The following is a 26,274-nucleotide window of genomic DNA, read 5'->3' on the forward strand; positions in this document are numbered from 1 at the left end:
TTACCCAAAGTGGGGTCACTCTTTAGAAACCTCGGGACATATATTACGTATATTTAATACAACCAAACTGACGAGTGGGAATAAGTCAGCTGGCTATGGCTTTACTGTGCCCTGGGTGAGAAAGATCCACAAAGAGACACTTTATGCTTGCTTCATCAGACTCACAGACACGTGAAATGAACACGTACTTTGAAGATGAGTGTGTGAGTGTGTATTTCTGGGTGTCTGGAAGAGCAAAACAGCAAACAACCAATAAATTGTATAGAAAGATATAGAAATTTTAGACTCTTGAGATACAATGCTGTGTAAAGGTCAGAGAGCACACTTTTGTTTATTTAACCTTTAGCCAAAATGGCTGTTAAATGCAAGATATTTAGAAGTAGAAAATGCAACAAACTTCTTAGACTGAACTTTGGAGGTTTGGAAAAATATCCCTGTAATATATCGCTTCTTTGAAAAACTGAAAGCAAGTTTCCCTAAAGACTCCCTGAAAAGGGAAGCTGTAATAAAGACAGAGTGAACACTGTAAACACTAAAAAAATTATATTTAGTTGTGTTTTGCCTAAAGCCGAAAAACAAATAATTGATGTTGGTTGTTTTGGCTGAACATTAAATAAATGAAAAGGGGGTCTATGCCTTTGGCACAGTATTGTACCCTATGTTTTTGTTATTATTTTTTATTATTATTATTATTATTATTAGCATTATTATTATTAGCATTGTTTTAATGACAATTATCATAAAGATGTGCAACTTGTGTTGTTTCTGGGTGGAATTCCCCTTTAAGATGTAAGTACTGTAGCTTTTGCAACAACATAAACAGTCCTACAGTTTCAGTTTCCACAGCGTCAAGCCAAAAAACAAATTAAATAACAAATACAAACCAAATGAACCACAGCCATGTGCTTTGCTCATTGTTTATTGATGACACACAATAATGTTCAGAAGGGAATCTGTACAAAAGCTAAAGCAAAAATGTGCAATTAGAGGCACTCTGTAGGATTACATTAATGTGAATGCTGTTTACTTTGCTGAATTTAAGGCAATTACAAACCTATTTATGAAGCTTTTAATGACAAAGTGGCTTAAATACAACAGTACCCCTTTAAAATGGTGTATAAGGGTTGCATTACTTTATGGCCATATTGAGGACACTACATTGTCACAATACTGTGAATCTGATGGTAATCGTTTTGGAATAATGTCTGCAATCAGCCACTTTTCAGTCTGTCTGAAGAACAATCCTACGATAGCACTATAAATAGATTGTGACAATTTGCAGTGGTTTTCCCTGTAACAAATTAAAAAAAAAGGACCTACACTACAATAATATGTGTGCATATAAATAATTACAAAAATGCAGATGATATTGAGGTATGACACAAGGTTTGTGATACTGTAGTTAAATACATTCAAAATAATCTTATAATCTTTGTAAATTTTGCATCTTTGCATGTTCATCATGTGCATTTGTGTGACTTCCCGGCACATTTACAGCTACCAGCACCTCATCCAGGGTCAGCCTTATGAATGCTAGGCACGCCCGTGTTTGCAGGTGTGGTCCATGCTGCGGCAGTAGCAGAAGGCTTTGAAGAAGCGGCAGTAGCAGGTGTCACAGGCGTCGCAGCAGGGCAGCTGGTGGCCCAGGCAGGACTGCTGATGGGGGATACAGCGGCCGGGGGAGCGCGTGCCTCTCCTCTGCAGCTGCACTGCATCAGCCACGTCCTGTGGGTACTGAAAAGACGTCACAAGGCACTATCAGCAGACTTGCAAATATCTGACCACACAATGTTTCAGTTCTTTAGGAACAGAATCATCATGAAATCTCAAATTAAATCCTGATTTAAGATTTTTAAAAAAAAACTAAATACGCAGTTGCACTCATCCTGCAGGTAGGGTTAGAGATATCAACACCAAACCAACTCCAAAAGGTTTGGTCTGATTGTGACATGTTGGCTTTAATACAGTTTTCCGACTGGATGTACTGTTTCCATGAAGCAGACATTAGTCAGATTTTTTTTCCCATAGGAATGAATGGTGAAAATATGTGGCCAAAGGTTTGTGTATCCCTTTTATGTCACCATGATACAAGTACACCTAGGAACACGCCAGCAAATACCTAGAATACCATAGCAACAACCTGACAACACCCTAGCAATCATTTTGGATACCACATCAAGCACCTAGCAACACTCTAGCAACCCACTAGAATACCATATCAATTGCATAGTAACACACTAGCAACCACTGAGGATACTACATTAACCACCTAGCAACCACCTGGGATACCACAGCAAATATCTAGCAACACCCTAGCACCCACCAGAGATGCCATAGTAACCACCTAGCCGCACCCTAGCAGTCACCTTCAATATCATAGCAACCATACAGCAACTTCTTAGCCACCACCAGAGGTGCCATTGCAGCCACTCTGTTTGCAGACCATAATTTCCATGAACCCTGAATTTATTGGTCTTCCTCTCAGGTCAGTGGTCGTAAAAGAAAGACAATCTATAATTAATGAGCTCCTTCTTTTCCTCCACTCTGCCTTTGAGTTGTTGCCCCTGGGTCACTGTTATCACTCTCTTATATGCTGATCCATCTGACAAAGGGTGACCATTGTGCCTATGGTTAGCAAGTTATTCAACGATTAAATCATGTTTATTATATTATTAATTATTATTACAACGATTATAAATAATATTTATTTGATGATTTACTCTTATATATGCTGATATTTGTCCATTGCTATGTTCTTAATGAAAACAAAGTTGATTATAACTTATTATTCAGTGAATCAGTGAAGTTCAATGCACACTCTCAAAACAGATTTAAAAAGGATTCTTATGCATACAGCATTTTCTGTGATCCAATGCATCAATTCATACACCATATTCTCTGTAGACGTATGCAAGAGTTAATGATTATATATCTCTTGAAAACATTGAGCATTTTCAAAGCAATAAAATCGGCCTATTATTGGTGGTAGCAAAAGCTCAGTGATCAGTTTTATCAAAAATAATATGACTGCAGAAAAGAGCCTAGATATTTAATTAGGCTTAATTTAAGATTAGAATTGCGTCTGGTTGAAAAGTTGACATTCAAAGTGTATTTTTTCCCGTCTATTGTGACTGGAGAGTTTGGCTATCACTGATCTACCCAACGGCTAAAGGATTATTACAACAACAAGCTTCTTTCTTTTATCATTTGCTGCCACTGTCAACTGAGCACAAGCTCTACTGAACACATGCACGCAGACAAAAAATACTTCAGCTTCCAGGAAATTTGGAAAACATTCATTTTTCCTTAAGCAATCCCCCTTCAAAGGGAGGAAAGAACATAATGCAAAAAGAGCATGATTATTGTTTAAGTGGTGATTACCAGCGTACCTCATCATAGGAAACAGGATCCACCATCAGCTGCTCTTCCACTGAATCAATCCTGGGTCGTACAGGATCCACTCCTGGAGCCGAGTCTTGCACAGCTTCAAAACAGTCAAAACAGCATTGGAACATTTCAATCTAACCCTTAAATTGTAATGTCAAATACGTATTCGATTTTACATTAGTTGTTAAATAAGAAAAAATCATGAGTTTTAAAAAAGAAATAATTTTTTGTCTAAAATTTCTGCACAATTATAAGATGTAAACAAAGCCATTCAGAGTGGGTTCATGTGGACTGTTGCTTTTTAGAGAAACTTACAGAGAATTGATCACAGTGATAGGAACCAGATGTCCAAAGTGTTGAATGCCTCTAAAAGCTCCCTCACAGAAAGTTATATGAAATGATTATGAATACACTGCCTGATGCCTGAGACACTGTTTTATTATACCTTTGAGACAAAAAGCCATTTACAGTGGAGATGTTAATGCAGGGTAAAATAGTACCCAGAGAATACTTACTTTCTCAGATTTACCTCTATTTTGCCATTATTAACATTACATATACAAATCAGAAGTCAAGTGTAGGTTCACTAGTTGTTTTGGATATTAAATAAAATGGCTTTATTTGCGTTGGAGACATTGTGACCTCAGAGAAAGAAATCAGAGTTTCTGTACAATGAACCATTTTACTCAAACCACTCCAAATTAGTGAATCATGAAGTGACTGAGTTATACAGAAAGTTTGAAAAATTGGTGGAATTTGCCTTAGAAAAGTAACAGAGGCGTAAACTAAATTTAATTTACTTTAGCTATTGAGGAGAATGGCTCCTATGAAATATTGGCAGTTTTACTTATCCTTACCTATATCCTTTATAGAAACAATCTGCAGAAAAAAAAGCATATGTCTGCAAATGTTTTGGCACCCCAGTCAATTGACACGTTTTGTCGATTTTCTAGCAGAAAATAAGTTAACACAGCCTCCACTGAGAACACACTTCTGCACAATTAAATGCACAATTACTGTGTATCTGCTGAATTTAACATTTTCCATTATGTAAAACTCAGCAAATAAACTTAAAATAAACTTGTGCACTACAACCTGCAGGGAAATGCCATATTTAAGTGTGTTCTCTGGAGCATGTGTTACTTTTCAGTTCGAAAATCAGCAAAACGTAATTTGGCTTGGGTGTTTAAACTTTTGCATAAGGATGTATCAGTATGTATATCAAATACATCTCACTTACTAATGTCTGAGAAAAATGAATTGTCTGTCCTCCTTATGCTTGGACGCGAGTCCTCCATGCGGTTAGTGCGGACGAGACCGGACGCCACCTGCACCATGTTGAGACTCAACCAGCAGAAGATTACAAGATTTAACATGGCCACTGATCCAGAAAGGTGTTCTTCGCTCTTTCAACCTGGTGAGTGATTGAACAAAAGCAAAAAAAATAAAAAAGTTTAACCCCCTAAATGGCCAGGGCCCACCGGCTGCCCCAACATTTCATGCACGTCTATAACCTAGCAATAGATAGGCCAGTTTGCATTGATGTCTCTGTAGCTACTGAATAATAAGCTGAAAAATAAGTTGTAGAATCAATGAAAGAAACAACCAGCAACTGCATTTTGACATGAAAATAATCAATTGTCCACATTTAATAAATTATCACATTATCTATTAAATGACATTACTGTAAGTGGGACCAAACAGTGTAAACTATGTGTCTGATATAAAAGTGCACATTCATAAAGACCACTGCAGCAATCTCAGAGGTAAGCACTTACCGTAAACCGCTTCTCAGATACAGATTACAAACTGTTCTAGAGTAAAAATGAAGAAAAAATAAGTGAAACACTGTAAACAACGTAACTGAGTACAGGATTTGTCTTAATCTGGGTCCGGGAAACCGGTCCTTAGCGCAAGAAACGTCTTATGTGAGGCTTAAAGCTGTCTGAAGCGCACAGTAACATGTTTACCCAGAGGCTGTGTGCACGGTGTGAGTGTGTGCATGCTTTTTGTCTGTGTCTCTACATGCATGTGTGTGTGATGTCTCATACCTGCCGTGGTCCTGACCCCTCGGTTAAGGGTGTGCACCAGACTCTGCTTTATAAGAGTCCCTGGGTTAGGAGGAGGGCCACATGATTTAATCAGTGGGTGGAGGAGTGGTCTCTTATGTCTTGCTGGTTTTAGACACACACCATCATAAACACACACACACACACACACACTCATACACTCATATATGTCAATCTATGCATTTGTTAATCATATACAAATCAAACTGCTGTAAGGAAAAAACATCCTTAACTTTGAATCAAGGTGAATGTATATATAAGAATGTCATTCATATATATATATATATATATATATATATGACATTCTCATTTTTATAAAAAAAAGTACAACATAGCTGAAACAGTCGTTACCTTTGTCCATTTTTAAAGAGAAGTGTATGTACACTGTTGAAAAGTTTGTTTCACTTGTAATGTTAACCTTTTTTTGTTTTGTATACAATAATAAAATAAATATTATAAGAATGTTAACATTCTGATCTAGAAACAAAACGTACTTTAGATTTTTTTTTCAGTTCCTGCTTTTTTCACTTCATTTCCTTTGACTTTACTCTGCAAAAAGATCATCTTGTATCTAATTTCCTCAGAAATATCTCCTAAAAATGGACAACTTGCACTTAATATATGTTTTGACTGGATTTAAACTGTTTTGACTGGAATTGAATAAATGAAGGCTGGTGTCAGACTATTGCATTGTTTTGTACATTTGGAGTTTTTTTTATGCTGTAAGTAACAACAATGATTTTGCTTTCATTTTTTCTGGCCAAGGTCCAATTGCAAAGTGTAATTAACACAAAGTAGCCAGTGCTGGGTGCAGCGCAGGGCAGTTTCTTTCCTGCTTTTAATGGTTGTCTCTTTTAGGAATGGCACCCAAGTGTTCGGACAGTGTAGACCATTCCAGTGCTAACTGTATTCTGCCATATTGAAAGGCATGTTAACTGATAAACATTTAACAGAGTTTTTAAGTAAAGGCAACGGTGCCTTTACTTAATGGTACACTTTCAATACACTCAATACACTCTTCACTGGTTCTTTAATAAATGCAATGGTTCTATTGCATGCTTAAATGGTTTATGCTTAAAATGTTCTTTGCATGGTGAAATGGTTCTTCAGATTGATAGAGAATATGTTGTATATGGTTCTTTATGTATGAAAATGGTCCTATATAGCACCAAAAAGGTTTCTTCTAATGTTACAGGTTTGACATCGTAACAACAGCAGAACCCTTTTGGTGCTGAACAGAACCCCTTTCAAAAAGGTTCTATAAAGAACCATATACAACACTTTTTCCATCAGTCTGAAGTATCATTTCATTATGCAAAGAATCATTTAAGCATGCAAATGTTCATGGTTGTATATAGAAGCATTATCTTTACTAAATAACCACCTTTTTTTGGACATCTTGTCATATTTCTATTATCTTCTCAAAGTCTGTGTAAATGGAGTTTAACTCAATGTGTGTGTGTGTTTGTATGTGTGTATGTACGTGTGTGTGCAGACTGGACAGAGCACAAAGTGACCATTTCATTTCTTCGCTTCCGTTTGATGTTCCTTGCTGCCTGGTAAACACTGTAGTACTTAGTGGAAGCACTGAAGTTAATACTTTCTCCATGACCTGGTGACTCCACCAGGTCATTTTAATGGGTGACGCAGTAAAGCACCCACGCTTTGCAAATACAGGGAACAAGCAATAAAACGTTCATCGGTCTGCACATCCACTTTAATCAGGCTTGTTCAATGATTTGTTTTTATTAGAATTTGAGTAATGGAAAGGAAATATGTGGAAATAGATATTGATGTGCAACATTTATGGGATGTTTGACTGTGACCATTAGAGCTTGCATTAAAATGCTTAAAATGAATTATAATGAATTTTCTTCCTCTCAACACAAGCCACTGTGCTTTGCTTTAATGAATATGAACCAACAGTATATATACATCTAGTAAATGAATCAGAATGGACTGTGAAATGGTACAGCGTAAAAGCAAAAGAGTTCAGCTTTGATGTGAAAAGAACTATGTAGTACCGGTGAGATTCTTTATGAGTGCTGAAGTGCACCAAACATAAACATGTTTTGAAACACTAAGATTATCACATTTTAGATCAAATTTCAGCCACTTCGAAGCAAAGAATACACACTTCTCTTTTCTGACTGCACAATTTACTGGATTTTCTTAATGGAATAAAAGCTCAACAACCATCTTATGGACAATCATCAGGAACAGCAGGCTGCTGTTTTTGACCATAGCAAGCTTTTACTGGGACTAATTTATGATGACTTTATTTGATTTCTTGTTCACTGGAAAAACAGACAGGTATTCTTGCACTTAAGGTTATTTTTGGTTGAATGGGATGTCAATGTTATTTCTTGGTATAGAGAACTTACTAAATAGCAATATACCTTCAAGATGGTCAATGCAAGATGTCTTATATACTGAATCAAACGTCTGCTTCCCTTAATCTTTAAGCTTTTACTGTTTGCAAGAAAAAATGTGGTATTAGTTAAAAGAGGCTTCTCACCAAAATAGTATTTATGCACACTCACACAGAAGCAGATACAATACAGAATAAACTCATGCATAAACAACCAAAGCTCTGCGATTTGTATTAGGGGAGAAATAGAGGGTGTCAATAAACTAAGCAGGGTTTAAATTAATAAATACCAGAAAATAAGATGTAGATGGTGTTGATTGTTATATTTTCCCTGATAAAAATTTATTTTACCTACATACTGAGAACGATGCTACCGATGCTATGTAACTATATATATATATATATATATATATATATATATATATATATGTATATAGTTACACATACTTATATGTAAATACTACACATGTAGTCTGAAGCAGAACTTGAACCCTAGTTTCCATCATGAACACTGCAATAACAAATAACAATTTCACTGTCATTTTAATAGACACAAACTGGCACATATTTATTGGATGTAATTATATATTTATATATATATATAATTACATCCAATAAATATGTGCCAGTTTGTGTGGCCTTGGTCCAAATGTCATCTCTTTTCTGTTCATTTGTGGAAATATACTTTAACTTGGTAATATAATCTATATACACCGATCAGGCATAACATTGTGACCACCTCGTTTCTACGCTCATTGTCCATTTTATCAGCTCCACTTCTACAGTTCTACAATTAAAGACTGTAGTCCATCTGTTTCTCTGCATACTTTGTTAGCCCCCTTTTACCCTGTTCTTCAGTGGTCAGGACGCCCATGGACCCTCACAGAGCAGGTACTAATTGGGTGGTGGATCATTTTCAGCATTGCAGTAACACTGATGTGGTGTGTTAGTGTGTGTTGTGCTGGTATGAGTAGATCAGACACAGCAGTGCTGCTGGAGTTTTTAAACACCTCAGTGTCACTGCTGGACTGAGAATGATCCGCCACCCAAATAGCACCTGCTCTGTGAGGGTCCATGGGGGTCCTGACCACTGAAGAACAGAGTAAAAGGAGGCTAACAAAAGTATGCAGAGAAACAGATGGACTACAGTCTGTAATTGTAGAACTACAAAGTGCACCTATATAGTAAGTGGAGCTGATAAAATGGACAATGAGCGCAGAAACAAGGAGGTGGTCATAATGTTATGTCTGATCGGTGTACATTCTCCATACATATATGAAGGTGAGCTGCGTTTTCTGGGCCTGTTTAAAAAGATGGAACTTGCGTTCAGGTCGTTCTACGTCATTGTGATCAGATGGTCCGTCACATGATAGTCTCTCTCTCCAGCCGGATTCATCCCTCAACACATCCGAGATAGACTGACCCTTTTCACCCAGGAATATATTCATCCTGTACATATTCCAACATGCCTTTTTCGGAGTTGTATTTTAACGTGGATAATGGCTATTTGGAAGGGCTGGTTAGAGGTTTCAAAGCCGGGATCCTCTCTCAGGGAGACTATCTCAACCTCGTTCAGTGTGAAACACTGGAAGGTGAGGATTTACTTGCTAGCCAGCAGGGCGCCAGCTAGCCATCATTATATAGGAAACCTAACTAAATTTTTAGCTAATTTCGTCTGGACCGCTGTTCTGTTTTCATCTGTTCTCGTTCCAGATCTGAATTTTCACATCAGTCTGTCTTATTTCTTTTATTTCAGGTCGCAAAGCTGCTTTATGCCTTAGGTAGCTGCCTAGCTAGGTTGCTAACGTAGCGTTAGTATAGCTAACGCTAGCTAGCTACAAAGCTATTTGACTGGCTGTCGCAGGCTGGCTAATGCGTCCCCTGTAGCGGTAAATTTCTAATGTCAGTGACATTGTGTTTCGTGTAGCTGGCATCTGTTCCAGAAAAATAATTTATTGTGTCAAATTTGACTTTGAAGGAGCTAAATATCTAACGGCATTTCTGCTTTGCACGTCTGTATAACGTCGTTGAACCTCGTTAGCTGTGCTCTGAAGCTTAGCTGGCTAGCAGGTTAGCTAACGCTATGTATCGAGTTATTTTGACAACCAGCCTAAATAATTAGTTTCTTGGGTCTTGACGAGTATAAGCAAGCAACTCTAAGGCTAAAATATTTATTTTCAGTTTATGGCTCGTTTTCAAAATCCTCCATCCACAGCTATAAGGGAGCAGTGTTATGCTAACTAGTCATGTGATATGTGGTGTGACATCTCCGGTGTCCAGCTCTGCTGCATACAGTAGCTAGTAGGTTTATGTTCAAATCTATATTGATAGGAAATCGCTTTTATTTCAACGCTTGTAAAGTGTTTATTAGTAGAGCAGGACCTAACTAAGTCAGTTTGGTTCTGTGTTCACTCTTAAAGCAGAAGCTTCCTCTACATCTTTCTGAATCACTGGAATTTTTTTTTCTAGTCTTCATTTTGGGGAACTGGAAACAGTTCTATCACAACTTTGGAAAAAGCTGTTACAAGTCTGCTGACCATTTCTTTCTTGGGTCAGGAATCAGCTGTTTCAAAATCTCCAGTCCTGATATATATGCTCAGTTAATGAGGTGCTGGAATTCTCTCCCCTGTACTTCTGGGATCTGCCATGATTTTGTGATTTCTGAGTTTGTGGCCTTTCTTATTTCCTCAGATTTGAAGCTGCACCTGCAGAGCACAGACTATGGAAGCTTTCTGGCCAATGAGGCTTCTCCTCTGACTGTGTCGGTCATAGATGACAAGCTGAAGGAGAAGATGGTAGTGGAGTTCCGCCACATGAGGAACCAGTCATATGAGCCTCTGGCCAGCTTCATGGATTTCATCACGTGAGTTTAGATTGACAACTTCATTTCAACTACTATTTACTTCGGTAAGGTGGATCTTGGAAATATATTTAGCTAATGTAGATGGTAGGGATACACGGCATTAGCAAAGATTGGAAATGGCAAAAATGCTGTTGCCAATCACAAAATGTATTATTATTATTGGCTGATCTGTTTTGCAATTTTGTGATGTAAATGCATGTGTGCTGTGCTTGAATGCTGCTTCTTTGCAGCAGATGTTTTTATGTGCACATGCAGGCTTTTCTACAGAGCTAGACATGAGTTTACACAGAGACTATAAACTGTGCATTTAAAGACATATTGCTCTTGCTTTTGCTTTATACCTGATCCAGCAGCTTCATCTGTAACTGACGTTTTGGTGATAGTACATAGGGCAGTACGTGCTAAAGTCAGTCCTGGGGAACCTGTGCTCTGTTTATTGTTGTCTCTTACCTAGTCTAACACACAGACACAGCACAAGGGAAAGCCAGGTCAAGTCAAGTGGTCTTTGCCATACCTTAACTTGTATACATTATAAATGTTGTTCTTCAGGCCCCATGGTGCAACACACAACAGCAGCACTTTACATAGAGTTCAAATGTATGACAGAAAGATTAAGGTCTCATATCAGCATTTGAATAATTAACAGATGCTCTGGTACCTTCTGCCAGATGGCAGGATGTTAAAAGAGTCCAAGAGAGGGGTGGTAGGGACCGTCCACAATGCTCACAGCCTTGCGAGTGGACGCATTGTCCACAGTGCTGGCGGCGTTGCGGATAAGAGGTGTCAGTAGTGGGTAGAGACACTCTACTGGTCTTCTCAGCTGTCCTCACAGTCCGCTGTAGGGTCATGCGGTGCGAAACAGCAGCTGGTCAGGACCCTCTCTATTGCCTCCCTGTAGAATATAGTGAGGATGGAATGGGAGAGCTTTGCTCTCTTCATCCTTCAAAGCATGGATGGAACCCAGGAGCCCAGTCAGCCAATGTTTAAGGATAACCTCATTGACTTTTTCCCAGTATCACATGATTGTACAGCTTAAATGTGAAAATGAGACTTTGTATTCTTTTCACATTTATTTATTTTAATTTGTGTTCATTTTACTAAGATAATGCAATTTTACCTCTGGCCAGTAGGGGCCAGTCCTGCCCAACTGGCGCTTAGGATTGAACTCATGAAAACTAAAAAATGTCCTGACAGACATGTTTTTTACTTGGTCCTACAGATACAGCTACATGATTGATAATGTCATCCTCCTGATCACGGGCACTCTGCACCAGAGGGCCATCTCAGAGCTGGTGCCCAAATGTCACCCCTTGGGCAGCTTTGAGCAGATGGAGGCTGTCAACATTGCTCAGACCCCTGCTGAACTCTACAATGCCATTCTGGTTGACACGCCTCTAGGTAAGAGATTTTCATAGGTTTGGCATATAAAGTGATTCACATTGACAAAATAGAGCTGTTATTCTGTTTCTTCCTATGTCCCTATGTTTTAATATCTATATCACTATGTAGTCTGTATAGATTGCAGTGTGCCATTTAAATGAATCTTTGGCATCTGTTTATTTCAGCTGCTTTCTTCCAAGATTGCATCTCAGAGCAGGATCTTGATGAGATGAACATTGAGATTATTCGTAACACCCTGTACAAGGTGACAGCTGCAACTAGTCATATTATCATATTCATAGCAAACAGTTATGTTATAAATAATAATCATGAAAGTAGCACTACCAAAATTGTGGATGACTCATATTTTTTTCTTTGTGCTTTTCCAGGCTTATCTCGAGGCCTTCTATAAATTCTGCACCCATCTTGGTGGGACAACAGCTGATACAATGTGCCCTATTCTTGAGGTGAGTTGACCTTTGCTTCAAGGCCTCATAAAACGTCCTTTATGAGAATTGACTCAAAAGGGTTAAAATGTTTAACTCTTAGTATTACTGTTTGCTTAGTCACACATGGTCAGATGCTGGTAACCACACTATCTGCACAGTTTCATTAAATTTGTTTAGATTCTTCACCTCAGAGCAACTTCTGTGCAGTCTCTTTATAAGGGGTTCTGCCATTAGACTAGAGTGCCTCACTTTTACATTGTGCCTCTTCCTTAGTTTAACAAATCCCTAGAAGTCACAGTCAGCTAGGTAAAGCCAAAGTAGTCTACAGGCAATATCCTGACACAAGCATTCAATTGTGCACACACAGCTTGTATAGTTTCCAGAGAAGAGCACTGCTAATAAAATGGGATGCTCTGGACCAGCCACACATGAATCTAAGTTCACCATGCCCAATGCTAAGTGCTGGTTAGAGGGGTATAATGCCCCCCATCATTATGCTGTGAAGCAGTGGAACTAGATTCTCTGGAGTGATAGAACACCAGGTAGTATCTTTGGGAAGAGCTGGAGCGGCATTTGTAATTCAGAACTGATCATCCAGCATCAGTACCTGCAGCATTTGATTGCATCCAGCCACAAGTGAGGCCCACTTCTGCTCTTGTGGCTGAATGCAATCAAATCTCACAGCGGTGTTCCAACATTTAGTGTAAAGCCTTCCTAGAAGAGTCTTTGGGAAACAAACTATTAATATGCATGATTTCAGAAGAAACTTTGGAAAAGTTAATATCTACAAACTTTTGGACATATGGTGTCTATTAAAAAAAAAAAAAAGTTGCGCTATTTCTCTAAAACATAATCCACACTAAGCAGCGAGTGATCTATAGAACTGAAGATTGAGTTTTTTTAATGCACATTGCAGCTATTACAGAAGTAAACTACAGCATTTCTGCATTTTAGATTAAGTACCTGAATTCAGTATTATTCTTTGTATGATGTACAGTGTATCTTACTCAGTTTGAACTCACTTTGAATATAACTTATTCAATAATAACTTAAAAAAATAGTCTTACTAAAGTGTGAGAGAAACAGTTTTTCAGTAGTATCTGATTTGATGACAATACATTTGTGGTTAAGAAAGACAAACTCTTGACCAAAAAAAAAAATGCATGACTAAAATTTTGTTATAAATTATCATTAAGGAGAGGGCCTGAAACACTGGCAGAGAGCCAGCAAATGATTCATTTTGGTCATTTTCAATGGAGAAAGTATTGGTAATATGATGATATGTTATCAATGTTGGGATAAATTATGTCACATTTTGCTTTTCCGAGTGTATCATGGGTATTGTCAGTATTTCTGCAACACTAAACTGCATGTTTAATAAAAATGTTAGATTTGTATAAATCATAGTGAGCTAATAAACAACGAAACTGTATATTAAATGCTGAACTGCTGTAGAAATAACTGACTAGATGCATCATCTTAATTTTTTTACTAAATTGGTTGATATTTCCATCTTTTCCTACTTACAATTATTTCTTTTTGTAAACATTGATTTATACAAATGTAGTCACTGTTGTTTAGTTGGTGCATTTCCAAGTTCTTTACAAGACTCAGAAAAACTAAATATAGTGATACAGAAAGTGAATCCTAAAAATGCTTTCAAGTACAGTGATGATGTATGCCCTAAAGAGGAAGGTGAGCAATATTGCATAATACTTCTTTAGAAAAACAACTCACTTTATGACGGTGTTGCAAATTGAAACTTGTTTCATGACAGGGAACTACCAGCTGTGTTTTAAATGGATATAGGGTTTCAGCCTAACAAGACACCAGAGTATCCTGGCAAAGTGAGCCATAAAAGTATGTAAAGTAACAGTGTTATTGTTAGGATATATTCATTGCATTGACTTTTAAATCCCCAGGATCCTAAATTTGGGTTTTCTTAGTTTAATCTTGCTTGTGGGCACATAATTTACATGAATAACTTTAAAATGTCTGATAAATCACTCGTGTATTTCGCCAACATTCTCCTCTTAGTGTAACCTGGCCAGTCCTTGGGTAGCGCTTACGTAAACACAGTCAGCAATCACAAGGCTGATGTGGCTTATCCCGTTCGCACAGATTTAACAAAACTGTTCCCTATGGACTCTTTCTCTGAGTTTAAGTCAGAAAAACTATAAAGCAACAAGCCATGAGAGGCTGTGCGTTACTGCGATTTTATCACAGGGAAGGGTATTATTTGGCATGGCGTGAAGCGTGGCTTATTGCTTTTATAAAACTGCGGCCAACGTAAAATATGATATACACAATTTTTTCAGAAAAGGTTATTTTTATAATAATCAATATAAACAAGTATTCTGCCAAGAAATATAGTTCCTTTAGCATGTGGTATCTCTATGAGGAGAAGAATGTTCGAACCATCACTGTACACTGCGGTTATTTCGTGAACGTTTTAATTTTTTGTCGTAGAACAATGAACATATGATAACACAACACTATTTATGCAAAAAACTTTTGCTTTGTAAGTACTTTTTGGTCACCAAATTACCACTAAGTCTTCTTTAGCACCAATCCCAGGGTGCCCCTTTTCTCATGCTGGGGCTGAATCTCAAATAACTTCCTGCTCCCTACATAGTGCAATACATTGGATTTTAAATACTGGATCATGCAGCCCAACAGTGCATAATATAGCTAAGAAATAGTCATTTGGGAGTCACATCTATACTCGATAAATGATGCCCTGTTTGGCTGTAGAGGCTACAATTTCTAAACTTCCATAGCTAGCACACTATTTAGGGAATATGAAGCTGTTTCAGATTCAGCTCAGTTTTGATGCTACTTATGTCATAGAAACAAGTTAAATGTTTTACATCGCTTCCTGAGACTTCAGGTAAAATCTAAATTATTGTGACCTGATGGTACTATGGTATATGGTACTGTCGAAGGTACTTCTTAAGATTAACAATATGGTGCAGTTAAAACTAACACAAACTACAGTTTGAATGGCACAACTGATCAGTCTTAGGGGAAGTTCACACTACATCTATCTGAACACTGCTTCTGGCTGCTCATTTTCCTGTTGCTAAGCAACAACATCATCACAACTGTCAATCAGCTGTGCTAGCAATCTGTCGTGTCTAGATTTGCAGGCAAAAAGTCTAACTACTACTATTAACTAGCAAATGTGGCGCTGCTAGGAAACCATCCTAAGCTAACAAAAAGGTTTTTGATGATGGTTTGTGCAGGACTGCAAACGCATATTCCTCCATTACAGCAGTCACTGAAGGCACTTTGATCTTACTGGCATGCTCTGAAAAAATGCCAGTGACGTAGGCTACTTGGCTGCTTTAAGTTGACCTTTTTTCAACTTGGGCCGTCTGGAACACTCTGTGTAAGAGACAGTCTTTCAGGGTGCATAAAATGCGAGGCGTTCAAGGTGCAAAAACAGAACATTTCAATACAGCACTATAAAAATACTCCTGTATTCTGTACAATTTGAAAAATGTGTTTCCCTTGAACAGATTACAAAAATGTAAACATCTAAACATCTATGTCCAGAATGATACATTTCCCTTCTAAGAGAATGTCCTTTTTCAGTTTGAGGCAGACAGGAGGGCCTTTATCATCACTATCAACTCGTTTGGGACGGAGCTGTCTAAGGAGGACCGTGCTAAACTCTTCCCACACTGTGGAAAGCTCTATCCAGAGGGATTGGCCCAGTTAGCGCGTGCTGATGACTATGAACAGGTCAAAGCTGTGGCTGATTATTATCCAGTAAGTAGCCATTGTTAGAAATATGTCTGAATGTCTAGAAGTATCCAAACACCCCTTCTAAGTCGACTATTTCACACCTGGTCGTTTCCTGTGAGTAGTATCTGCATTTGAGCCCTGTAAGATCTGAACCTCATGCATTTACACTTGGTTGTTAAATGCATTTCTAGTTAGATTGAAATCTGACGGCTATGTGGTGCATAAAATTCAAATCACCTCGTACAACATATACAGTTGGCTGTGCTACACCTTGTTTTTCTGTTCTGTATTTAAAATGGCAATTTTGCCTGCCTGTTGTTTGGAGTAATTAGCTCCTAGACATTGACATCATGCGTTAAAATTCATTGTATTCTCACAAGATGGTGAAAAACAGCGAGCTGATGTAAAGAACAATGAAATTGGCACTGTAGTTAAGCCAAAAAGCTTGACTGAACGCCAGCAAAGTGGTATACTGAATTAAACTCAGAAGAGAAACTCATGTAAAGAGCTGAACTGAAGGTCCAGCAATGCCTCTGTTAAGTAGCAGTAGTCCAGTGGACGGCCTCTTTCCCATATTCAACACAGCAGCAGGGAGGCATTGACACAGTGTTGGGAGGCGTGTTGGATGTCATATGTGACTGGGAGAGATAAATGCATTTACACTGGTCTATCCGGCTGAAGTGCATCTCAGACCATCTCCTGAGTGATCTGAGCGATAAGATTTAAATCTGATTTTAATATGTATGGACATAGTCCTGATACTCAAGACCAGTGTAAGCAGGGTCTTAGTGAATCCTCGCCTCTAAGGTGCACTCGCCACAACTCCCATTTCAGGAGAAATGTTGGATGAACATTGGTCTACACACTTATTTTTGTGCAATAAAGTGATTGATATTACCTGTATCAGTATGACATTTAAAATCGAATGAATAATGGCCATCTCAGCATGGGTCTAAAGCAAAGTAGGTGCTATCTTAATCCCTATGAGAAATGTGATTAATGTAGAGACGTGTAATGTGTTACTTCTAGAAAGTATATTGCTTAAGCAATTAAGGTGTACTGCACCTTTAATGCGTTGATACTGGCTTCTGAAATCAAGCCAGTTTGACTAATAAATCCAGGAATGTTTCACCATTGTACATTTGAACCTACGTACGTGCGGTACGTGGTACATCCTAAACCGCAAGATTGATGCGATGTTCTTGCCAGTGATTCATTGTCCTTTTCTTTGGCAGTAAGGAGTGCTTTGATAGTTTAAAAAAAATGTGATATGTGGCTGCATTATGCCAAATGTTTAGGGTCTGCTGTTTTCTCCCAGGAATACAAGCTCCTGTTTGAGGGTGCTGGCAGCAATCCAGGAGACAAAACGCTGGAGGATCGCTTCTTTGAGCATGAGGTGAGCATGAACATGACTGAGAGAGAGCAAGACAGGGCAGTGGAGACAGTGAGGTTAGTGAGTTTGGAGAGGCAGTCTGGCAGAATCAAAGGCTCAAGCACCACATTGTTCGCTGCTGGCCTAAAGTTCACAGGGTTGATGCATGAATTAACTAGACTGCTAACTGTAAATATTTATTCTCAAGCAAAGCTAGATAATTTTGTTTATGGAAGTATTTTTTTTCCTATAACGATGTATATGTGATTAAGTGATCATTGGTCTCTCTTTGTAGCAGAAAGCAGTCTGTGGTGCAGTCTTTAGTGTGTCTGTATTAGTCCACTTTTTCATTCACAAATCTTGCAGTGACAGCAAACAGTATTGTTGAGATTGCTCGTTGCTAAAACGATGCTGCATTCACTACATGACATTCTTTGAAACTCCTGAATATGTAGATTTCAACCATGGGCAATTAGTCATAAATAGTGCTGCTTGAAAGTTTATGAACCCTTTACCATTGTGTAGATCTCTACAAAAATGTGACCTAAAGTATGATCAGCTTGTCATTTTTGTTGGATGACCCCTCTTGGGCAGGTTAGCAGTGGTGTTGAATTTCCTCCATTTGTATGCTGTCTACCTGACAGTGGATCAGCAAATTCCACACTGTTCAGACATTGTTGTGAAACCTCTTCCAGCCTAATGAGCGTTGGCAAAGGTTTTCTGACTTAGCCACTAAGGTAAATGGGAAGACAAATTTTGTGATTTGCACTGATTGTATGTTGTGTTATCTGCTTTTATTTGTGGTTGAATCGATATACCACCCCCTACTAATAGTTGTTTTTTGATGGGCAAGCCTGTCATCAGCCAATGAAAAGTGAAAAGTCCCTCCAAATAACTCCACTTAAGATGTAGATGTGTGTTGCATGTGTGCAGAAAGCATTGTACGCAGTAAAAATAAAGGGAGAGCAGAACAGTTCTGTTCACTAATGACAGTTTTGCAACCTAGCTGGTTTTGATAGTGTTGTCAGAGATAAAGGGGGCATACCCGTATCTCTGGTGGATTTGGCTGTAATCCAACACCAAAAATGTAACAAGTTATCTCCAGACATGTACTCTTCTTGTGACTATGGCTAGTGGTCTGCCAAGAAAAAAGAAAAGGAAAAGTTGTTGTTGTTGTACTTTACATTGCTAATGATGACATCTCTGGTATTTATTTGTCTGCAGGTGAAGCTGAATAAACTGGCCTTCCTTAACCAGTTCCACTTCAGTGTGTTCTATGCTTATGTGAAACTGAAGGAGCAGGAATGCCGGAACATTGTCTGGATAGCGGAATGTATCGCTCAGAGGCACCGTGCTAAGATTGACAATTACATCCCCATTTTCTAATGGTAGACTCTCCAATTATTTCCCTTCTTCTAAATATGTCATCCATTGCCTCTTATTTATAAGTACTGTATATTTGATGATTATTTTTCTGTAATGTGTAATGTCTCTGTATAATCCCTAATCTATGGCAACAGCTTCCTGTGGTCGAAGTTTTACCCTGTTTACGGTTAGTTCTCTAACACATTATAGATTAAATCATGAGTTCCTCTACTTGGTTCCTTAAAACAGTACATTAATAATCAGAATACAGTCCAACTGATGTGGTACTAAGACACTTTATGGTACTAAGTCATCAGAATGTACCATAATGCATAGCATGTTATAGCTGCTGTGTCAAATAAAACTCGAGCCCTCCTGTTTATGCCACAGTGTGCTGATAGCATATTGATCAGCCTGCTCTCTAAGAAGGAGGTCCTGGCCTCATATGTCAGGCCTTTCATGGCAAAAGAGCTGATTTATAATCACTCTTGCCTTTCATATCTTAATATATGGATAAGTTGTGCTGAAATGCTGCATATACATAGACAAAGTACAGCATTCAGTAGAGCATCTCCACTGTGGATAAATCAAGCCGTAACAGCGTGAATAGTAGTAGTGGCCTACATGACCTACTGATGCAAACATTCCATTATTTTAAATTGTCTGTGCACAGCTTGCTAATTAAATCATTTTAAATTTCAGAACATTTTCCAATTCTAAACTCGTTTTAAAGACATAGCACTATGCCTTTGTAAAGCATATGATTCCTCACAGCCATTTCTATAGTTTAAACCTATCCAGCTATAGCAAGTATTAAACTATTGGGGAAAAAAATTAGAACAGAGCAAATATTTAATGAAAGAAACACGGGTTTATATTGAAAAGTGTTGTTATTTGTTGTGTATGAACACCTGGTTCTGTGTATTTGAAGCTGAAATCTATGTGAATTGTGCTTTTTTGTAAATTAATGTCAAAATAGTGCAAGAGTAACTTATAGTGTAGATCAAATTTTATGAATGAGAAATGCCATATGTGTAAGGTCTGACCTATAAATGAATATATCTAGATTAAAAAGGGACCTTACATTCAGGCATCTCAAGCTGTAAAAAATGTTGTATTGCTGTAACCATGTTGCTTGTGTTTTGTGTTATAATTGCAAAAATATATATACAGTATATAATATGGAACATCTGTGTCTGTAGTTTGTGATTGAATTTTGTTGTTAAATAGAGTAATAGAATATAGAGTCAATATACAATTACATTTGCATCTAGACACCTGATCATCTGGTTTCGCTTGGTAGAACTACCCAAATGCTCTATGGCCATTTATACTCCCTTAAAGAAAACTTGAGGAATGGCCTCAAGTTGGAGTCACCAGCAGAGGGCACCAAGAGCACAGCCATATTTTATATTCCAGCTTCGCAACAACTTGTACAGCGTTATTCAGACATATCAGTAGGAACCCCAAAAAAGGGCAGATCTATTCATACAGATGTTTTACACTAGTTTAGCCAATTTTATCAGTAACTACTGAAAATTAATGATCGTGTGCACTAGTTACATTTGCTTAGTTATATGTACTCAACTAAAACTTTGCTGGATTTGTACTTTCTGGAACAATTTCAAATACCTTTACTTATAAATAGGGATGGGTGCTAAAACGATAACGATAATTATCGCGATATAACTCTTCCTCGATAGAGCCATAAGAAAGGTTCGATGAATTTTCAACATAACACACCATTCTCACACTTCCTCGTTCTAGTGACGGCCCTGGTGGCATTTTCTACTGCAAGGAAAGCAAAACTACTCTGCTGTCGCCAGGAGAGGGCGCACTTCCGAGTTTCCAACATGAATAGAGAGGGGGCGCCGAGTAAAATCTTTAGCCACGGCTGAAATGTGGAGTTATACATTCCCTGTTTGAGTGGAGCGACCGGCGATCTGTTCTGCTGTGACTAAGGCCCAATCCCATTTCTTCTTTTTACCCCTAACCCTTGTTTTCAAGTGTCACCCTAACCCCTTGGAACTGAGTTACAAGGGGTAGTGGTTGAAATCTTGACCTACAAAATGGGACAACTGTCAAATTTAAAAAAAAAAAAACCATTGTTTCATTAATGGCCTACTATCGGTGCTCTGTAGGCGACCCGATCCGTCTTCAGTGATAGCAGAGAAGGGAAAAGTTCAGCAACCTCACTGCTGGGCTTTAGTTACATTTAGCACATCAGATGCTTTCAAAGAGGTGGTATAAGACAATTACTTATCACCCACTGCTAATTTTTTGGTGATACGAAGCTGAAGTCAGCACCAGCCACTTGTTCGAATTTTCCCGTTCAGGATAGCCTAGCACTCGTCACCAGACAGCTAAAATAATCTGTTTTCTTTCTTATATTATGACTATTACAAAAACTGCGGCCGTGCTTTTTCAGCTGATAAAAACAGCTCACCAGGCACTTTCTCCCACTCTCCCATGACAGATTTGTGAAATGTTCCACTGTTTGGCGAGCGTTTGTCATGTTCTGACCATAAAGGATAGTTTCAAAAAGCAATTAACCACCTAGGAGCAAAAATCAGCCTTCAAACTGAAAGAAATAATGATTTGACATTTATTGCGATATGTATCGATATCGAACAATATGAATTTTGTTTATCATGATCACATTTTTGGCCATATCGCCCAGCTCTGCTTATAAAACATTATATTTGTGAGGAAAGAAATCAACTTTTACTCAATTACATTTTAGCCATTCACATGTAGTTCCCACTTTTGTTTTGTGTTACGGAGGCTCATTGTTTTGCGATTGGTCACACTTGTTACTTCTGAGTTTTAGCATTTTATTTCAGACCAAAGCCCCGCCCCCGCACACATAAAATAAATAAATAAATAAATAGCACCTATTAAACTTCAATTCCTGTATTGATAGATGCTGGATGTACTAAAAAGTTCCACTGCAGTTCATTATTCAGAACTGCATAATTTAGTGGTTGAGATATAAGCAAAGAAATTCAGAGCTTATTCATGAGTAATGCTGCGCTGTAGACAAACTATTTTTCACACTGGTGACAGGAAACAGAGGTCGTGATGTTTAAAACACAAATGTAGACATTTTATTCATTAGTCAAAACCACCAGAGAACCTACACATCATCAGAGTTTTTATTTTTTTCCAAGTTACAACGTTAATGTAAGTTTTCTTTGGGGACTATTTTGACTTGCATATACCTCTCCATCAATGGATCTTAAAAATGCATTTTAGCCCAAAAGTTTATCTCATAAAACACATCTCAGACATCAGGCATCGTATTCACAACCGTTCCATGTAATATCTTTCTGTGAGGGAGCTTTTACAGGCATTAACTGCTTTGGATGTCCGGACGTCTGGTTCCTTTCACCACTACTCTAAACAGTTCTCACATCAAAGCAACCTGAATGATTATGTTTACGTCTTAACCATATAATTATGCAGAAATTTTGTCAAATTGATGGAATTCTCTTTTAAGTAGTTCATTGGCTTGGCACTTTTGTACTTCTGCTTAGGTTGTTTTTGGAAAAGTAATTTTATTTGAGTAATCCTTTCACTGAAATAACTTTCACTTGAGTATGGCTTTAGGCTTCTCTACCGCCTCTGGTCATGAGGTCTACTGCAAAAAGTCCTGTGATACACAAACAGTAAGATCTTGACCAGTCATTGTTATTAGGGGAGTGAGGGATGTGAGTCATCTGTGTCCCTCTGAAATCTCTTTTGTCTTGGTCACTTTCAGAGAGAGATTGTCTTTTTGCACCAGGACTCCAGCTGCCTCACTTCCTCTCCGTAGGCCGTCTCATCATTGTTAGAGATGAGCCTCGTGACTGTATTGTCGTCAGTAAACCTGTTGATGTGACTGCTTTGATGTTTGGTGATGCAGTAGTGAGTGAGCGGAGGACTCAGTACGCCGCCCCGGAGGCTCCTGTGTTCTGAATGATGGAGTGAGAGAGTCTTCTGGATCATGTCTGAGGGCTGTTACTGTAGAAGTTTGGAACTCGGTCACAGAGAGATGAGCTTAGTCCAAGTGAGTGGAACTTGCTGAGTAGCTTCTTGGATAAGATGGTATTGAATGCTGAGCTGAAGTCAATACACAGCATTGTAACATAAGTGCCCTTGTCCAAGTGTGACAAGGCCAGGTGGATGGCAGTGGTTATGGCTCCTCAGTGGGTAATTAAAGTTGATGACAGAGGATTTCTTTGGCGCTGGCATGATGGTGGCTGATTTGGAGCATGTTGAGACAGCCTGCTCCAGGGAGATGTTGAAGATTTGAAGCTGCGAAGACAGCAGCTAGCTAGTGGGCACACACCCAAGAATGTTGTCAGGGCCTGCAGCTTTACAGGGGTTCACCCTCAGCAGGGTTCTCCTCACCTCAGTTGCATTCACAGACAGTACCTGGTCACTGGGGGGAGGCAAGCTCTTCACCGTGGATGCTTCAAAACGAGCATAGAAGTATCTAGGAGAGCTGTGTTGGTGAGCAGTTCGAATATCCTGCCACATAACGTCCCGAGTCGCTGATTATAAAGTGTTCCTGTATTCAGCGCATGAAACCTTTGCTCTCTTGATGTCAGCAGTGGGGCTGTTTCTAGCTGCCCGTTGTGCCGCTCTGTGACCTGATCTGAATGCAACATTGCTTGCTTTGAGCAGGGAACAGACCTCAGCGCTCAGCCAGGGCTTCTGGTTGGGTTGTGTGGGACAGTTCCTGTGATCACCACATCCTCCATAGCCAGTGACAGGCGAGGCACAGTCTTTGTGATCCCCTCCTGTAGCAGCATCCTTGAATATGCTGCAGTCAGTGCAACTGAAATAGTCCTGTATTGCTGGGACTGCTTCTTTTGGCCACACTTTGATGGTTTTTGTGACTGGTTTCTCTCTTTCCTGCAGTGGTTGGTATGTGCCAATCAGCACCATACTGGTGTGGTCATGAGAGTCTGAGGTGGGGGCAGGGAATGGCTTAGTATGCTGCCTTTGTGTTTGTGTAAACATAGTCCAATGTATTCTGTCCCCTGGTTGGGATGGAAAAATGTTGGTAAAATCTCCCACAACAATAATGAAACTCTCAGGGTGTTTGTTTTGAAGTGAGCTGACTGCATTATAGAGTGCCGAGGACAAGGCTTAAAACCTGTGGCTGGGAGGAACACTAGAAGTTCCTGCACCAGTGTCATGACAAGCCATGCTGTCTAGCAACAAGCCGGTAGTATGTGATTTAGAAACAAAGGCTGCATTATTTTGTGTACGTTTCACTTTGTGTATTGTACTTTTGTGTCGGCACGCATCAACTGCAGGTTGGGCGAGCGACACGTACCGCATGCCAGCTGGCAGAGAACAGTGTGTCTGTCAAATCAAGTAAAAAAGAAACACAAGAAGGTGTTTACATAAGTTTTGGCACATCTTTGCTCCTTTTGTGTCCACAAGAGTATATTGCCATAATTATGTAAACTGTTTCTTAAGCTGTCTTTATGCTGCCAAGATGACATCTGTATCTTTCAACTAGTCTTTTAAAGACTATTCTGGTGAAATGGATGTGCATTTTTTGACACAGGTGGGTTGCTGTGCTGGAGACCTATTTCTTTTATGGTTGCAGGCCCGTATCGTACATTTTTCTTGTGTTTTTTTATTAGTCCACATTTGACATTTGTGTGGGAATGTGTACCAAAATCAGACATCATTCTTTTTTTACACGGTCATTTTCCAATCTCTCTTTCTCTTCTAGAATTAAACAGGCTGTTTATGCTGGTGTACTTTTAAGACTGAATGACTTCTGCTCTGATTATCTGCACTCTATTGTACCTTACTTAAAAAGCAATCCAGGGGCCAGTACCTAGGACCACCATAACCCAATATGATCATTGCATCTTCCCAGCCTCGGTCATAACTAGCTGCTCCAGCAACTCTCAAAACATTCCAGGCGTCATTCTGTCACATCAAAGCTCTTACCACCTCAGAGTAGTCCTGGCAGGGGCCTGCCTCATGAGGCAGGATTTCTTGTTTAGCCAGCTAACTTTAAGGTTAATGCAATCTAATCCTGGATTTTCTGCCTGATGATGGTGGAAGACTCTTTTTACCAGGCCACATCACCATGGCAACTTGTGCTGCATGGACCCTGCTCCAGGGAACGTTAAGTTAGGGATTTGGTCACAAACAGCTCTTGGACTAATCAGGGACTGATGGAGGTGGACCTTTCCGGTCACTTTTTTTTTTCTTCATGACATTTGTGGCGTCAATCAAGTGAAGAGAGTGGCTTTTTTTTAGCAGAGGAAGCAAATTGTACTACACAAATAATCAGAATAAAAAGCAATTGTTACTTTAATAAGCATTAGCACTTTTACATGCACTTGAGTAATCAGATAATGGGAAACTCCGGGTCTACATGAGTCAGGCAATAATCAGCTTTTTTTTTTTTAAAATATCACGCTACTGAAAATATGAACATACATCACCTAGAAAATAAAGAATATTTAAATCCCTCATTTTGTCAAGCATGAAGTCGGTTTCATCGTCGCTCCAAAAGTGTTCTCCCGTCTCACTACAACACTGCTTGCTTATTTCCTGACTGTTTTCGCACATGCGCAGACTGAGAAATATGAATGAAATCAGAGTAAGTGTTTACATGCACTGAGAAATCTGATTACTGATTTATAATTCAGCTCTCTTTATCGGATTTCTGCATTGGATTTCTAGATCGGAGTATGGTGTTTACTTGACCATTTGAATAATCAGAAAACTTCAGAAATCCGATTATTATCGGAGTGCATGAAAACACAATGACACAGATCCAAATAAAAAGATTAATGCTACAGAGACATAGAATTTTAATTGGACGGCAAGTTCTAAAAGTGTGCAGAGTGTGAGTGTCTAAACAAGGTGGAGTTGAGTTCCACAGTTTAGAAGCTTAATAACCGGGAGAGGCCCCTCCACGTTTCTGTATTTTATGGAAGGTATCTGCAGAAGGCCAGTATCTGAAGATCTAAGATCATGTGTTGAGCTCATTTGTTGGGACATAAACAGACAGACACTCTGTGATGTAAGCAGGTGCTAGGTCATTTAGAGCCTTAAAAACTAGCAGCAGAACTTTAAAGTCTATCCTGAAAGATACAGGTAGCCAGTGCGGTTCTTTCAAAAGGGGAGTGATAAGATCTCTCTTTTTTTGTATTTGTTAGGATCTGTGCTGCTGCATTTTGTGTGAGTTGTAAAGGTTTATGTAAAGTTCTGCTTGTCACAAATGCTTGAACTGGTTTCTTTGCGTC

The 26,274-nt window shown here is 38.8% G+C and overlaps 2 protein-coding genes across 2 annotated transcripts; one reads left to right on the top strand and one right to left on the bottom strand.

The window, feature by feature from the left end:
• Positions 1-975: 975 nt before the first annotated feature.
• Positions 976-5,506, bottom strand: LOC118817405 (agouti related neuropeptide). Its single transcript, XM_036584058.1, has 5 exons — positions 5,439-5,506; positions 5,166-5,201; positions 4,628-4,801; positions 3,390-3,484; positions 976-1,734 (listed from the first exon to the last, which is right to left on the bottom strand). The coding sequence occupies exons 3-5, from the start codon at positions 4,761-4,763 to the stop codon at positions 1,534-1,536; spliced, it is 432 nt and encodes a 143-aa protein (XP_036439951.1). The 5' UTR covers positions 4,764-4,801; positions 5,166-5,201; positions 5,439-5,506; the 3' UTR covers positions 976-1,533.
• Positions 5,507-9,174: 3,668 nt separating this feature from the next.
• Positions 9,175-20,193, top strand: atp6v0d1 (ATPase H+ transporting V0 subunit d1). Its single transcript, XM_036584159.1, has 8 exons — positions 9,175-9,419; positions 10,519-10,690; positions 11,910-12,088; positions 12,256-12,335; positions 12,460-12,537; positions 16,117-16,293; positions 17,588-17,665; positions 18,866-20,193. The coding sequence occupies exons 1-8, from the start codon at positions 9,293-9,295 to the stop codon at positions 19,025-19,027; spliced, it is 1,053 nt and encodes a 350-aa protein (XP_036440052.1). The 5' UTR covers positions 9,175-9,292; the 3' UTR covers positions 19,028-20,193.
• The last annotated feature ends 6,081 nt before the right edge of the window (positions 20,194-26,274 follow it).

This window comes from Colossoma macropomum, unplaced genomic scaffold (genome assembly GCF_904425465.1).
Source record: "Colossoma macropomum unplaced genomic scaffold, Colossoma_macropomum, whole genome shotgun sequence".
In the NCBI taxonomy this organism is placed as follows: domain Eukaryota; kingdom Metazoa; phylum Chordata; class Actinopteri; order Characiformes; family Serrasalmidae; genus Colossoma; species Colossoma macropomum.